General features: G+C 53.6%; 7 protein-coding genes across 7 annotated transcripts; 4 read left to right on the plus strand and 3 right to left on the minus strand.

Moving 5' to 3' along the window:
• Positions 1 to 3: 3 nt before the first annotated feature.
• Positions 4 to 2268, plus strand: VTN31DRAFT_2292 (uncharacterized protein; the record flags this gene model as incomplete). Its single annotated transcript, XM_069402444.1, has 6 exons — positions 4 to 165; positions 283 to 717; positions 769 to 1508; positions 1561 to 1756; positions 1809 to 2162; positions 2215 to 2268. 6 exons carry the CDS (start codon positions 4 to 6, stop codon positions 2266 to 2268), a joined length of 1941 nt encoding a protein of 646 aa, XP_069257388.1.
• A 285-nt stretch (positions 2269 to 2553) lies between these two features.
• Positions 2554 to 4481, plus strand: VTN31DRAFT_2293 (uncharacterized protein; the record flags this gene model as incomplete). Its single annotated transcript, XM_069402445.1, has 3 exons — positions 2554 to 2986; positions 3042 to 3253; positions 3306 to 4481. The coding sequence occupies 3 exons, from the start codon at positions 2554 to 2556 to the stop codon at positions 4479 to 4481; spliced, it is 1821 nt and encodes a 606-aa protein (XP_069257389.1).
• Positions 4482 to 5111: 630 nt separating this feature from the next.
• VTN31DRAFT_2294 (uncharacterized protein) lies at positions 5112 to 7999 on the plus strand (the record flags this gene model as incomplete). Its single annotated transcript, XM_069402446.1, has 8 exons — positions 5112 to 5151; positions 5204 to 5361; positions 5421 to 5572; positions 5633 to 6579; positions 6624 to 6758; positions 6809 to 6940; positions 6999 to 7294; positions 7343 to 7999. The coding sequence occupies 8 exons, from the start codon at positions 5112 to 5114 to the stop codon at positions 7997 to 7999; spliced, it is 2517 nt and encodes an 838-aa protein (XP_069257390.1).
• Positions 8000 to 8358: 359 nt separating this feature from the next.
• VTN31DRAFT_2295 (uncharacterized protein) lies at positions 8359 to 9528 on the plus strand (the record flags this gene model as incomplete). The annotated part of the gene is made up of 2 exons (XM_069402447.1): positions 8359 to 8737; positions 8798 to 9528. The coding sequence occupies 2 exons, from the start codon at positions 8359 to 8361 to the stop codon at positions 9526 to 9528; spliced, it is 1110 nt and encodes a 369-aa protein (XP_069257391.1).
• Positions 9529 to 10394: 866 nt separating this feature from the next.
• VTN31DRAFT_2296 (uncharacterized protein) lies at positions 10395 to 11994 on the minus strand (the record flags this gene model as incomplete). Its single annotated transcript, XM_069402448.1, has 4 exons — positions 10395 to 11077; positions 11133 to 11646; positions 11704 to 11731; positions 11795 to 11994. 4 exons carry the CDS (start codon positions 11992 to 11994, stop codon positions 10395 to 10397), a joined length of 1425 nt encoding a protein of 474 aa, XP_069257392.1.
• A 416-nt stretch (positions 11995 to 12410) lies between these two features.
• Positions 12411 to 12846, minus strand: VTN31DRAFT_2297 (uncharacterized protein; the record flags this gene model as incomplete). The annotated part of the gene is made up of 4 exons (XM_069402449.1): positions 12411 to 12437; positions 12498 to 12579; positions 12651 to 12682; positions 12751 to 12846. 4 exons carry the CDS (start codon positions 12844 to 12846, stop codon positions 12411 to 12413), a joined length of 237 nt encoding a protein of 78 aa, XP_069257393.1.
• Positions 12847 to 13207: 361 nt separating this feature from the next.
• On the minus strand, positions 13208 to 14573 carry VTN31DRAFT_2298 (uncharacterized protein; the record flags this gene model as incomplete). The annotated part of the gene is made up of 2 exons (XM_069402450.1): positions 13208 to 14042; positions 14098 to 14573. 2 exons carry the CDS (start codon positions 14571 to 14573, stop codon positions 13208 to 13210), a joined length of 1311 nt encoding a protein of 436 aa, XP_069257394.1.
• Positions 14574 to 15131: the final 558 nt, after the last annotated feature.

The raw sequence follows: 15131 nt of genomic DNA on the forward strand, positions 1-15131 counted from the left end.
ACGATGTCTCTACCATCCGATGAAGTCGCCGAGGACTACAAAAACTCCCTGGAGGATCTAACCACCAATGACAGATTCCAAATCAGCAACTTGACCGTCATAGCCAAGGAGAACACGGAGCATGCAATGGCTATTTCGCGAGTCTTGGAGAACCATATCCGTACAGTAGGTGCCCTTCCCGTGCTCTTTTCGTTGCCTCTCACCATAGTATCGATCTCTTCTCATAAGGAGGGGAGGAGTGGTCAGCAGCCTGTAGAACTCTCCGACTAATCGTGCTGGTAGTGCCCACCGTCGCAGAAACTTCCTGCTCTGTATGTAGTCGACTCGGTGGCCAAGAATGTAGGCTCTCCCTACACGCTCTTCTTGGGTCGCAACCTCTACAAGACCTTCATGGACGCATACACCTTGGTCGACCAACCCACACGCAGAAAGCTGGATGAAATGCTCAAGACCTGGAAAGAACCCGTTCCCGGCTCGCTGGACCCGCGACCTGTTTTCCCACCTGAGATCACACGGAGCATCGAGAATGCGTTGATCAAGGCGAGGACAGCAGCTCTTCAACAGCAACAAGCGCGCAGCCAGCAGGATGTTGTCATCGGCCGAGCTCGAGGTACCGCAACACCTCCCGGCTGGACCCGGACGCCTCCTCCGTCGCAGCCCACATCACAGACAGCGCCGCGATATCCTCCGTATACACACTCACAGCCGGTAGCACCTGTAATAAGCCCTTTCACGCCCGCGATGGCTAGGAGCACGCTAACTTTGCAGGCTGACCCACGGACCTATCCTACCCCCCAACCCCCGCAGGATACGGTTGACCTCGGTGCCTTGCATCGTGATATCGAGAACCTGATCACGGCAGCGCGACTCGAGTTTGCCATGAACCCACTCGATGTCAACGTTCAACAGCGGTTGAAGGCATTGCTGGATCTGCAGAGCATTCTTCAACGACAAGAGCTTCCGCAGGACCAGTTGAAGCTGGTTCGGGATCAGGTGTCTGCTCTATCCTCTCAATCAAGGGCTGCATCTCCATCCCAGACGCAGCCCACTCTTGCCAGTGTGCCCCATAATCCTACTGGAACTCCAACATCAACGACGCAAAGCCAGCAGATTCCTCCAGCAACTTCCCAACCTAATCTACAAGCCCTACTCAATTCAAATACTCTCGCCGAGCTGATCAAGGCGACTGCAAATCGTCAGCAACCCACGCCGCCTCCCACAATCCCCAGTAGTTTTCCTAACCCTCAATCTATGAGCACGTCTACACCCTCTGCTACCGCACCTGCGACTTCTCCTGGGTCTGACCTAATTGCATCATTACGATCCCGGGGCTTACTCCCTCCTGTCACTTCTACCATGCCTCCTGCGGCTCCTACGTTCCCGAATCTCCCATTAATTGTTCCAGGCCAACCACGACCTACGCCTCCTGTAGCTCCTGTAGCCACGCAGCAGGTGCCACCGGGAGATATCTCGATCAACGTGCATATGAGCACGGCATCGATCAAGATGTAAGCAATCGCGCAGTCAACGTTCGCGGACTTTCTTCCTAACTATGACCAGTCCTAGGCCCGTACTGATCCACACTCTCTACGACGCCAAGAGTAATAAATGCGGAACTTGTGGTCGTCGATTCTACGCCAACGAGGAAGGAAAAGAGAAGAAAGCGCGACATCTCGACTGGCACTTCAAGACAAACCAGCGGATGGCCGAGGCTGCAAAGCGCGGCCAGAGCCGCAGTTGGTATGTTGACGAACGGGTGCGTCATGTCTCCCATGTAAATCGTCGTTTTCTGAGCTAACATATACTAGGACTGGATCAAATCGCGCGAGTACGACGACGCGGATATCGGTGCTGCGGGTACAACGGCTGGCGCATCAAGCCAGGAAGCCACATCTCAACACTCGCGACAATCGAAACAATGGATTCGTGCCCCAAGTGACGCCACACTCCGAAACGCGCCGTGTCCTATCTGTCAGGAGAAGTTCGAGTCGACCTGGTCGGAAGAAGTGCAGGACTGGATCTGGCAGGATGCCGTCAAAGTTGGGAATCGAATCTACCATGCCAGTTGTTACGCCGAAGTTACGACGTCTGCGCCGGCACAAGGGAGCGCGACAGCGAGGACATCTACGCCGGATTCAGTGCTGGGGAAGCGAAAAGCAGAGGTGAGTGCCATTGATACTATCCCTGATATGCATTCGACTAACTCCAGGTCAGGAGACCGATTCGCCCCGCCATAAGACCCGGATAAAGACAGAACCTGTGTCATGACTTTGAATACATACTTATGTCAATCATTCACCTGATGCATTGTGCTGGATCGTGTTCGCAATGAGCTAATGAAGCGTGTGTATTGAAGCTTGTAGATAAATGGGAGGATTCGCATGTGATTCATCGCTCAGATTATTATGTCATTCGGAGAAAAATCCGAACCCAACATCGGAATTGCTCCGTGTCCCGCTTCATCCATCGATGGCAGCTATACCTAGACCAGTAGGCATGCAGACGAACATTTCCCTTGCTACACTTTTACATTAGATCAATCAGAATAGCACAATGGAAGAGGAAATTGACCACCGCCATCCCGAAGACGACTACAACCTCAACAAGCCCGTAGTCTCGTCTCCAGCCAGCGCAACCGGTCTTCGACGGAACCTCACCTCCTACGGCGACGCGCACTTCTCCCTCTTTCTCCGCAAGGCATTCATTAAGGCTCTCGGGTACAGCGACGATGCGCTCTCGCGACCCATCATCGGCATCATCAATACTTACTCGAGCTACAATGCCTGCCACGCCAATGTTCCCAACCTGATTGAGGCAGTGAAACGTGGCGTTCAGCTGCAGGGAGGGCTTCCGATTGATTTTCCGACCATTTCGCTGCATGAGTCCTTTGCGGCGCCGACGAGTATGTTCTTGAGGAATTTGATGAGTATGGATACGGAGGAAATGATTCGCGCGCAACCGATGGATGCGTGCGTGATGATTGGAGGTAGGTGCTCGGTCTGTTCAAGAGTAGCAATTGGATGCGCTGACAAGATGTCTAGGGTGCGATAAGACTGTCCCTGCTCAGTTGATGGGTGGGATCTCTGCAAACAAACCTATTTTGCCCCTGCTCACGGGCCCGATGATGCCCGGCAGTCATCGGGGCCAAAGAATAGGAGCATGTACAGACTGTCGAAACAATTGGGCTAAATATCGCGCAGGGGAAATCGATATCGAAGAGATCAGCGCGATTAATGAGGAGCTTGCACCAACTGTGAGCACACTTTATCCAGAAGATCAAACGAAGTCGGCTGACCGGAGTCTAGTCTGGTACCTGCGGCGTCATGGGCACGGCGAGTACCATGGCGTGCATCACTGCTGCCCTCGGCTTGATGCCTCTACGCGGCGCCTCAGCGCCCGCGGTATCGTCCACGCGCCTACGCATAGCAGAGGAAACAGGAGCGAACGCGGTTGCTGCGGCCAAGGCAAAGCGAACTCCCCAGGAAATCCTGACCAAGGAATCCTTCCTCAATGCCATAACTGTCCTGCAAGCAATTGGTGGTTCGACAAATGGCATTGTCCATCTCATGGCTATCGTCAACCGTCATCCCAAGCTCCAGGGTGAAATCACCCTACAGACCTTCGACGACATTGGCCGCAAAACACCCATGCTTATTGACCTCAAGCCCAGCGGGGAGAATTACATGACGGACTTCCACAACGCGGGTGGCATGCTCGCGCTGATGCACGCGCTGCGTCCGCTGCTTCATCTCAACGCCATGACGATTACGGGAAAGACTCTTGGGGAGGTCCTTGACGAGTCTCCCTTCAAACCATGTCCGTTCTCGATGCAGGTGATCCGCCCATTGTCGGACCCGCTCTATCCGGCATCGTCGCTTGTTGTATTGCGCGGTAACATCGCACCCGACGGCGCTATCATCAAGGCCTCCGCGTCCAAAGACCGACGTCTTCTCCGCCACTCCGGCCCGGCGGTCGTCTTCGAGAACATTGTTGACTTGACGGCTCGTATCGATGACCCAGACCTACCCGTCACGCCAGACTCCGTGCTCGTGCTGAAGAATATCGGACCAGTTGGTAATCCCGGGATGCCGGAGGCCGGCTTGATACCCATACCCCGAAAACTCGGCCGGCAAGGCGTCCAGGATATGCTGCGGCTCTCCGATGGTCGAATGTCGGGTACTGCTGGAGGTACGATTGTGCTGCATATTTCTCCTGAATCGGCTCTGCCCGAGTCACCATTCGGTATCGTGCGCACGGGTGATGTGATTACATGCGATGTTGAGGCAAGAAAGTTGCAACTGGAGATCTCTGGTGCGGAGTTGATGAGGAGGATTGAAGAGAGGAAATTGAGTCAGTTGGAGAACATGCGCATTGAGAACGCCCAGCGAGGATATAGAGGGCTCTACGCGAGATCAGTCAATCAGGCGCAGGATGGCGTGGATTTCGACTTTTTGACTGCTCGCGGTGCCACGCGGTTTTGAAGAGGTACTACTTACTACGTAGCACTCAAATCAGTACTCCGTAGTAACTTCTGACTAGGGTTAGGGTTGACAACACCCGGCCAAGTTCCAGTTGGTCCTCCGAAGAGACTACGAGTACGGAGTACATAGTAACTATAACTAGTAGTACTACTCATCAATATAGGTACTCCCTAACGCACAACATCAGGACACTATTACAAGCTTCATGATCTGTAGAAGAGCAATGCGCTCAGAGGGCGGAAGCTAACGTGAGCTCTGAATTCTGGATAAGAGCTTTAATGTTGACTGTGACTCGCACCTCCAACAGTCCTTGCTCTTGAGTTATGAAGAAACTCGGACTGGATCGAGCATTTGAAGGTCTCAATATGAAGGGCACTTTGGGAACGGACAAGTGGACTACCCTCCGGAGTACCCTAACCCTAAAGACAAACTAACTAAGTTAGGAAAAGCGTAACTAAATATAGGAGCAACCATTCCATAAAAGGAAATATCTAAGGCGATCGCGCGATGCGTCAAACGTGTTTCGATCTGGGCAATCGACGCGTCGCGCGACGCCACAACCGAACCACTTCAATCTTTGATAAACAGTTGGACTCTCAGGACCTGTTCGACTCAACATCATATGCTATCATGACGTCCGAATCTATTCGTCCCCGGGGACGGCCTGCACGTACGTCAATGCCGCCTGAGCAATTTGACCCAATTGCTGAATGTCCCTGCAGACACTCCCGGAACGACAATCCTGACATACACCCCCGACGGAAAACGCGTGATTACTGCTGGTTCCAACTCCGCGATCCGCATATACACCGTTGGTCAAGATGGAGAGCCGACGACCGTTGACGAGGGAGTGGAGGGACACTTCGGAATCGCAGCGACGGTGGGGAACACTGTCACAACGACGTGATCCGGAGGATGAGAGATGCTGACGGGGGATAGAATGACTCGTTTATTATGGGCGCGGAAGATGGCACCGTTTGGCGCTACAAGATCGAAACTGGGAAGATGGATGAGTTGCTCGTGCGGTGCGCGCTGCCTGTTCGCGACCTTGCGATATCAAAGGACGGCGAGTGGGTTGCGGTCGCAAGCGAGTAAGAGCACCCTTACCTATGGGACTGTTATTGCTGGTACAACATATTGACATGAGAAAGTGAGCTCACGGTGAAAATCGTGAATCTCGAGGACATGACAAATGTCAAATATCTTCGAGAGCAGACCAAAGGGTCGAAGCATGTTACCTTCGACCCCAGTGATCGATTTGTTGCCGTATCGTGTACCGACGGCGTTCTGTACATTTACTCCCTGGTTGAGGACGAGCCGGAGCTGGTCCGTAAACTGGACGGAGTCATTCGACGCTTGGAGCCTGAGGTTGAGGCGACGTCGAGGGCTGTCTGGCATCCAGACGGTACCGCGTTTGCAGCCGCACAGGCATCACGGGACGTAGCCATCTTCTCAACGTCGGACTGGAGTAAACAAAAGTCCTTTGAGAGCGGACATCTGGGGGACATAACCGCACTGAATTGGTCACCGAATGGCGCCATGCTGGCCACGGCCGCCGCGGATGGCACGATCTTACTTTGGGAGACTAGTTCCCGGACCGTTATCCGACGCTACGAGTTTGCGAATGTGATCAATCTCGCGTGGCATCCGACCAACAACTTGCTGTCATTCACGACGTCCGATGGGGAGCTCTTCATACATGAGAATTTTGTGCCCCGGCAATACAAGCATCTGCTTGAGAAGCCGCTTCAGTCTGCTCCCGTCCATTCTAGCGCGCTGGCTGAGACGTCAGCACACATTCAGAAGCCTATCAGTACGAGTCGACCAAAGCCAGTCTCGACGGATCGTCGACGGGATGACAGCCCAAACTCCTTGGACGACATCCTCGGTCCGATGGACGAAGATGATGATTTCGTGGAGGACGATGATGGAGCTGGCTATGCCGAGGGCCTGAACGCTTATGGCAAGCGAACGAATGGGCACCTGGACGACCTGGATGAGCCGGGGCGGAAGCGTTTTGCGCCGTTCTGGCAGCCCGAGACACATGAGCCTTTCCAGCCGGGCAGTACGCCCTGGAGGGGCAACCGACGCTACCTTTGTAAGTCTCTCAACTGACTTGATGTGCTTGTGCTAACGAGACAGGCTTGAATTTGACGGGAGTTGTCTGGACCGTTGACCAAGAATCTCACAACACGGTAACGGTCGAGTTCTATGACACAGAGTTGCATCGCAACTTTCACTTCACGGACCCTTATCGGTACGACAAAGCATGTCTAAGTAGGTAAATAGTTTTCTATGGACGAAATGATGCTGAGAGATTCTCGCAGGCGAAAAGGGCACTCTCTTTGCGTCGCCGCCGACAGATGACTCTCCTGCCAGTATTTATTACCGACCTCATGAATCATGGACGACCAGAGGAGACTGGCGAACAGAGTTTCCTCAGAACGAGTCCGTCACAGGTTAGTTCGGTAGCAACTGTTTGCTATATGTGGAAGAAATGGAGACTAACCCCGACAGCCATTGCTCTGAGTGACTCATATGTGGTCGCCCTGACGTCCACCGGCTATGTTCGAGTATATACACTGCACGGAACACCATATCGGATTCATAGGCAGAAACACACGCCGGTGACCTGCGTCGCCTGGCGGGACTATGTGTTGACCATGGGCAACGGGCCGGTCGACTATAGCGGGCAAGCTCAGTTGATGTATACGATTGAAAACGTCAAGCGGGACGAGGTCTGCCAGAGCGAAGACGTCGTCGCGCTGCCCGGTGGGCAAAGAGTGAGAAATGTCTTCTTCTCCGATACGGGGGTATGTGTGCTCTCTACCCTAGCGCTAGTACTTGTACTCACCATGTAGGATCCGTGTATCTACGACTCCGACGGGGTGCTGTTAGTCCTGCAGCACTGGCGAACACCGGGCCAAGCCCGGTGGGTTCCGTTGCTCGACACGAGACAATTGGACCGACAGACCAAGGGTCGCAAGGACGAGAGCTACTGGCCAGTCGCAGTGGCGCAGAACAAATTCCACTGCATTATTCTCAAGGGCGGCGAACAGCACCCGTATTTCCCGCGGCCGCTGCTTAGCGAATTCGAGTTCCGGCTTCCAATTTCGACACCGCCGAAGAGCGGCGATGACGAGGAAGAATCTTCGGCGCTCAACGACGGCTCGCGGTTCGAGGAGGCATTTGTGCGCGAGAGCCTCTTCCTCAGCCTCTACGAAGACTTGATCTCCGCAACCAACGCGACGCGCAACCAGCGGGCAGAATTGGCGCGGAAAGAGGTCGAACTCGACAAGATCCTACTCCAGATGCTGGCTGTACTCTGCCGCGAAGGCGAGGAGAAGGGCATGCGGGCGTTGGAGTTAGTGGAGATGATGCGCGACCGAACTGGCAAGATGCTGGAGGCTGCCGTCAAGGTTGCGCAGAGATATGGGCGTTCTTTGTTGGAGGATAAGATCCGGGAACTGGGTGAGCGACGGTTAATGGGGATGGAGGAGGAGGATGAGTTGGCTTGATTGTCGGAATGCAGGTGTCCATCCAGTCATGTTGATCAATGATTTCAGAATGTACAGTGATTCCGACGAGTACATCCTCTCAGTTTACACTCGAGTAAAAAAATCCTCGTACAAGTTGATTGTATATACGGAGTACGGTAGTTTGAAGCCGGAGTGATCTCGGCCCGGCCAAAATCCCGACGTCATCGACCAATCATCATTTTGGCATCAGCTTGGTTAAGCCTATCTATCAGCTTGTCCGCCCAAGATTTCCGCCGCCAGCATTCATCGACCACGAGAGAAAAAAAGAAAAAAAGACAAGAAAACACATCGCAATCGATCCCGATGAGTACGCGAACCGCGTCCTCGCCAAGGCCTCCATGATGCCGAAGCCGATGTCGCGCCAGACAATCATCATCTTTCGAGCTCCGAAATGGCCACCCATCTCCCCGCGTCGATCCCTTCGTCGCTTTCACCACCAGCAGCATTCTGATGGAGTATACGCTTCCTCTTCGTCGGAGACAACGACGACTACCGCGTTCAGTTTCCCGGCAGGCGATGAAGCCACTTCTTCAAGGAGTCAATTTCAGGAGTTTTACATTGCTCAGTCAAAAGTCGCCCAGCAGGAAAGTCAACGACAAGAACAGCGGCAGCAGCGGCAACAACAGGAGGCCGAACTGAGCTGCTCGTCGGATAACGGTGGCAATGAGCATCGGGATTATAAGCCGCCGGATGAGCGTGTGATCAAGCTGGGCGAGAGTATGTCCGTCTTGCAATTTTGAGGTTTTTTTCTTTTTACTGACGGATTTTCTTCAATAGCCCTACGCCGTCTCTCCCCGCTGCTTCCAAATATCCTAATTCATCCTCTACCGGTGGAGATCCTCTCACCGCAGGTCACGCTTCATCTGTTCCCCTCGACGCATCCTCATCTGCCGACGGTAAAAGGACGGGTTCTCTACCGCGGAGCGCTATGGACGGTGCCGGTTGCCTGGGGCGCATTGCCTTTACTGGGCAACGTTCGGCTGGAGATTCTAAGCGAGCGCATGGTGCGCGCCGATAGCATTCTACAGGATCCCGCGGCGGAACAAAACGAATCAGAATGCGGAGAAGAGCGATTCGTTGTTCGATGGAAGACTGCTCCTCTTCCACCGGATTCATCTTCCTCGTCCTCCTCCGCGTCCTCTTCCTCCTCGTCTTCTACAAATCCGCCTTCGTCCCCCTCATCATCATCTTCTATATCCCCGTCCTCCTTCCAAAATTCCCTCCCTTTCCTCAACAAAAGCACTCCACCAATCTTCACCACGAGCAAGGAAGGCCATTTCTCGGGCCTCTTCATCTTCGCCTTTGACGAGTTCGGGCGGATCCTCACCCATACCATCGAACACGCAGAGCAGGCCGATGGCTGGGACCGGACCGCCAAATTCGTCACCCTGACCGACTGGTTATTGGGCAAGGCGAAGAAGGGCTCGGGGAGGATCATGGGCGCGCCGGGGACGCCCGGCGGGGGAGGGTTGGCGTTGGATTGTTGTGGGCGGAGGAGAAGACGATGATCTCTTTCTTTCTTTCTCTTCCTTTACTTTTGTGTTTGTACTTGGGTCTGAGGTTTGGTGTTCATGAATGGTTACCTCTGCATGTCACCTGTATTCTACTGGAAGAACGAGGGTGTTTGGGTCTGGTTTTCTCTTGTTCTGGGGATGCTGCTCACTCTCTGCTCACACTCTGTGCTCATGTGAGGATTATGGAGGCATCTTTTTTTCTCTTGCATGTCCTGTATATATACCCTCGGTAGGCTTTGGTTTGAATTCAATCCATTTCCTCACAAGAGCTAAACACCAATCCATCCACTCCTAGAAACTGTACCCTCCTCCCCCCGCAAATAGCAATCATGTCATGCCATGTCATGAATCCCACCACCATTGCGCCATGATGCAGGAAGAAAAGACAAAGAGAGCAGAAGGCAGAACAAGGCAAGGCAAACAGAAGAAAAAAACACTTTTCCCTCCCCTTTTCCCCCTTTGCTCGCTTTTAGATACATGGAAAACGAAAAAGAGAGAACCCATCGCAATATTGTCGACATGTGGGATATCCCACTTAAATGATCAGTGACAAAGGCATGCATGCTCAAATGACACATGACAGGAGACAAAAACTTTTTTTCTTTTTTTGTTTGTTCAGGGTTTTGTGTTCATCGATGTCCTTGTCCATATCCCGACAATGGTCATCTCATCAATCGCATCATCCGAGTTTGGACCCGATCATGCACACAGTAAAGGTGGTACAGACAGTGATTAGCGTTGGGAATAAGTAAGGAGAGAGAGAGAGAGAAGCGTATGTGGCGTAGAGCGTCCTGTGAACACAATAGGGAGAGTTGTGTCCCGTCTCCATTGTTGAGGTCCTCCGTCGTTATGTCTTGGATTTACTGGCTGGCAATCGGCTCACCGTGGTTGTGGTTTTGCGCGAATCCACCACGGCCGCGCCCGCCCCGGAAGTCTCCGCGACCGCGGCCACGGCCTCGGAAGTCGCCGCCCCGTCCGCCGCCTCGTCCGCTGCGGAATCCATCGGCACCGCCGCGGCCGCGGCCCCGACCACGTCCGCGAAGACTGCCCTGGCGCTGGTGATGCATCACGGGCTCGAATCCGTCACTGGCATTGGTGTTGTTGTCCCCATTCGCCGCCGCCGTCGCGCTCGGTGTTTCTTCCGTCCAGGTCGCAGACGGTTGCACGGCGGCCGGGGTTGCTTCTACACCGGTTTCGGTCTCGTTGGGGTCCCGGGACACTTCCACCCAGCCATCCTCGTTGGGAGCGGCTGACGCCTGGTCAGTGGGTTGCGGGTTCCACGAGGCATCGGCCTGCTGGTTGGAGCCGTTACCCGGAGCGGTCTGGGATGGCGCAAGCTGCTTTTCCGGTTTAGCAGTCGTGCTGACGGCATACTCGGGCGATGTGCTGTCGCCCTGTTGTGCCGCCGGCGTCTCCTGCGATTCAGTCGCAGCGGCATTGGTTGTTTGGTCACCTGCCGGAGCGGCTTCCGTGGCTTGTGCTTCCTCCTGAGTGTCAGGAATCTGCGGCGCCTGCTCCTTCGACACCTGTCTCACTCGAGCGACTACATATCGAGTCAGTACAGCAGCATCGGCAGATCGCAAATGACGCCCTCTTACAAGTAACATCTAGACTATCTCCCTCCACAGCAACCACTTTCTCCTCGGCGCCATCGATGAGCTTGAGCATCGAGTCCACGGCCTCATTCGTGCCACCGTACACCTGGAACAGCACGCCCTCAAAGGCCCGGCTCTCCGGAGCAGTCTCGTCGCCCGTACGGCGCACCGTCGCGGCAGCGCGGAGGAACTGGCTCAGGGTGAGCAGCTTCTGACGCAAGACCTTCTCCTGCGACTCCTTGTATTCTGTCGCGAGCTGTTCCCGCAGAGCTTCGAGCTCGGCCTTGTGCTCGTTCTCAAGGGCGGTCTTTTCGTTGACCAAACGCTCCTCCCAGTACGCAGAAAACTTCTTGTACTGCGCAATCTGTTCCTCCAGTTGAGCGACCTGAGCTTGCAAGGCTGGCTTCTTCAACGCCTGGGCCTTCTGGTCGGGATTGATCTTTTTCTCCGCGACCAAGTCGTCCAGGGATTTCCCCGGATTCTCAGCAATGATGTTGTCGACCTTGGCCGTGGCATTCTAGACGCGGAACCCGTTAGCACCGAACTTCACTGGACGCCAGTAAGCACGACACACCAGTTTCTTCGTTGTGTTGCGCAAGGCCCTATATTATCCACCGTGTCAGAAAATCACCGCTCGGCACGTGACACACACAGAACGGGCTTACTTCTGAAGATCCCTGAAAAAGGTGCTCTGGAAGTCATTCGTCGTATCCGTCGTCCCATTCACCGTCGATTCCTCCTTGTTCTCCTCGGCATTCGACGGGGTTTGGGTCGAGGCCGCCTGTTGTTCGGCCTTTGCGCGCTTCTTTTTCGCCGACTTGGACTCGGGTTGTGCGGGCGGGTTATTGGTCGCGGCGGCTGACATGGTTGACGGAGGACGCTCGAATTACAATAAAGAGAGTGGGACGATCAAGGATCGAAGCACAAGAGGCGAATTGAACACCAACGTGGTGGGCAGGAGAGCTGTGAGAGGAAATGAATCGTTGGAAGTGGATGGATGGATAGAGAAAGTTTTAGCTCGCAGCCATTTGAGCCTTGCAGCCTGAAGCTCCAGCCTTCGACTTTACCCAAGCTCAGACTTTACTTTTTCCCTTCTACTTTGACTCAGCTCAATGCACAGAATTAATTACACAGTGTCATCTTTCTCTTGCAGTGAATTGGCCCAATAAAAACATTGGAGGGTATCATCAAATTAGCATAGATCCTTGTACAGAACGCCGAACGCCTGGACTGAGCCCAGCCACCCATCAACCCAAAGCAAGCAAAACACCACAAAGACGATCATCCTCTCATTTTTCGAAGCGTGCTCTGTACGTCGCTCGATCAGCCCGAGATCGCGGCCGCAATTGTTCATTCCCAGCAACCCACCTCAGTGACTTTCCGAACACTCCTGGCCGAGATATGTCTTTCTCCCGATTTTCTCGCCTGAATCGAAGCCTCGCGCATGAGTCTGCGTTTAGGTCAATCACTGACAATCCAATCATAACGTGGTCGCAGCGGATCGCGTCAAGTCGCACTTACTCTTGCATGAAGAGCATGTAGTCGAGAAAAATCTGCCGGACAGAAAGAAACCGTTAAATGATTCCCTCCCGCAAACCGCTTTGAGCACAGTGAATCTTACCAGAACATCAGCATTTTTACTGACATTGCGCCCTGCATGAGCCTTGACAATGCGCTTCACTGTCCCGCGCGGGTACAGCTTCTGAGCGACCACCATGGTCGACGTGTCTCCGCTGCAAGCGATGCTTTGGATGCCTTCCAGCGCTTCAACTGCGACAGGATTGTTTACACTTTCGGAAATCGCGATCAACGTTGTGGCTAACCAGATATGTACTAGCGCGGCTCTTAAACGAATCAGGACTTGGCTATACCTTATTCAGCAGAGGCTAGGTTACCTATGGCTAGCCTCGGATTCATCGGGCGAGCTGCCACTGTGCTTTACTCTCAAACCCTTGAATTTTGACAGTAAGAAGCATCTGGCCCTCAAAAAAATCCTTAATTTTTCTACTCGCATAGTTCAGTACTGCGATTTCGTGGGGACGGAACCCATATTGGCTCCTATGTTGAGTACTGTAGGCTCAACTCCGAAGCCACCGCCACAAGTAGTATGACCCAACAGCCCCTGCCGCCACTCTCCAAGCCAGAAACACTGCAATTGCCTGCCGCAAGCGATCATAGTAAGCCTTCAGCAGGAGCCCGTCAGCATGGTGACCGGTCGACGGTGTTCCGTAGTAACGTCCCACGCCCAACCCGCCGATCCCAACGGCATTGAGTTCATGCACCTGGGAGGCTCCCTCGGTGACTGGGACCGCAACAGTCGAGCTATCTGCTGCCGTATCACTCGGGCGTCTCTGGTGCCGAACTAATCTCTGCTCGTTTCTTTTTCGAATGTTGTAGGTCATGAGTCTCACAATCAATCGCAGGTCTGGAATTGTGAATGTTGGGTGTTTCCACAGTTTCACAGCGTTGTATGGCGGCAACATGTCCAAGAAATCGGTCATGATACCGAGGGTCAAACCCCAAAGGAGCAAGGAACGGCGCAGATCGCCCGACCCGGCTTGATCTTTCAAGAGCCAAGATTGCCAGCGTCGAACCAATGACTGTGACTGCTCTGACTGAGCATCTGGGACGAAGCCCGGAACAGAGCTGCAATAAAGGCTCTCGGTAGGGATCAGGCGGATTGCCGAAAATTCCATCATTCCGATCGTCCACCGTACAGCAAGACGGCCAATCATGCCGGCTGGCTTCACAAAGCGGTCAGAGACGTCCGCATACTCAGCTGTCCGGAGGGAGCTCGACAGCAGAACTCGAAGAGATATCCAATGCGCAGAGGCCACCTCCGTTGGTTGAAGATTCAGGGTCGGAGTCTTATCGGACGTGAGAACCCAAATATACGGACAGAGAACCATCAACCTGTACCAGTTAGCTATCATACCAGCAAGTGAAGAAAAAAAAAAAAAAAACATACGGCACGCTGCCCCAGGTTGAGGTAACCACTCGTTCCGGGAGATTTCCAACATGAATAGCTTCTTCCTTGTTCAAATCGAGGCCAATCTCCTCCCGCGTCTCCCGAAGCGCGGTGGCCTTATCATCCACATCTTCCGGATCCCTCTTCCCTCCCGGCAGCGCAACATGACCGGTCCAGCGATCACCAACACGCGATGCTCGTTTGATGAACAAAACCTCTGGATCCCCGTGTTGTACCCATTCCTGGGAGAAGAACCTGTCCAGTTGTTGTGGAATGGGAGACTGTTTATCTAACACCGCTAACGATTGAGCCTGATGTTGGTGCTGCGGGCGAACGCGAACAATCAAAGCGACTGCGGCTCGTCGCTTGCATCGTGGTGGGTTTGGTACATGGGGATACGGAGTCCGGTGGAGATCCTGGAAAACATCTCGCAGATGGGCGACCAATGAGACTGTGTCAGATTTCTGAGCTTCCATTGTCCATGGCACGATGAGCCGGACAGGAAGAAATCTATAAAAATACTAATAATACTTGCTGTACATCAACATTAATTGGAACATTGCTCGATTCTGAACAGCTCTGCACGGGATTCTTGCCGAGCGGTAAACTCGGTTAAAACGAGCTTTATCATCACGTGAGGTTTAGCTAGTCATGGCAATCGAGCGAAGTCACGTGATGTAACACGTGCGCAGAAGTGTGCTTATTCCTCTTGGATCCTCACCCATACCATCGAACACGCAGAGCAGGCCGATGGCTGGGACCGGACCGCCAAATTCGTCACCCTGACCGACTGGTTATTGGGCAAGGCGAAGAAGGGCTCGGGGAGGATCATGGGCGCGCCGGGGACGCCCGGCGGGGGAGGGTTGGCGTTGGATTGTTGTGGGCGGAGGAGAAGACGATGATCTCTTTCTTTCTTTCTCTTCCTTTACTTTTGTGTTTGTACTTGGGTCTGAGGTTTGGTGTTCATGAATGGTTACCTCTGCATGTCACCTGTATTCTACTGGAAGAACGAGGGTGTTTGGGTCTGGTTTTCT

The sequence above is a fragment of the Thermomyces dupontii genome, assembly GCF_041956625.1.
Source record: "Thermomyces dupontii strain NRRL 2155 unplaced genomic scaffold VTN31scaffold_11, whole genome shotgun sequence".
Classification (NCBI taxonomy): domain Eukaryota; kingdom Fungi; phylum Ascomycota; class Eurotiomycetes; order Eurotiales; family Trichocomaceae; genus Thermomyces; species Thermomyces dupontii.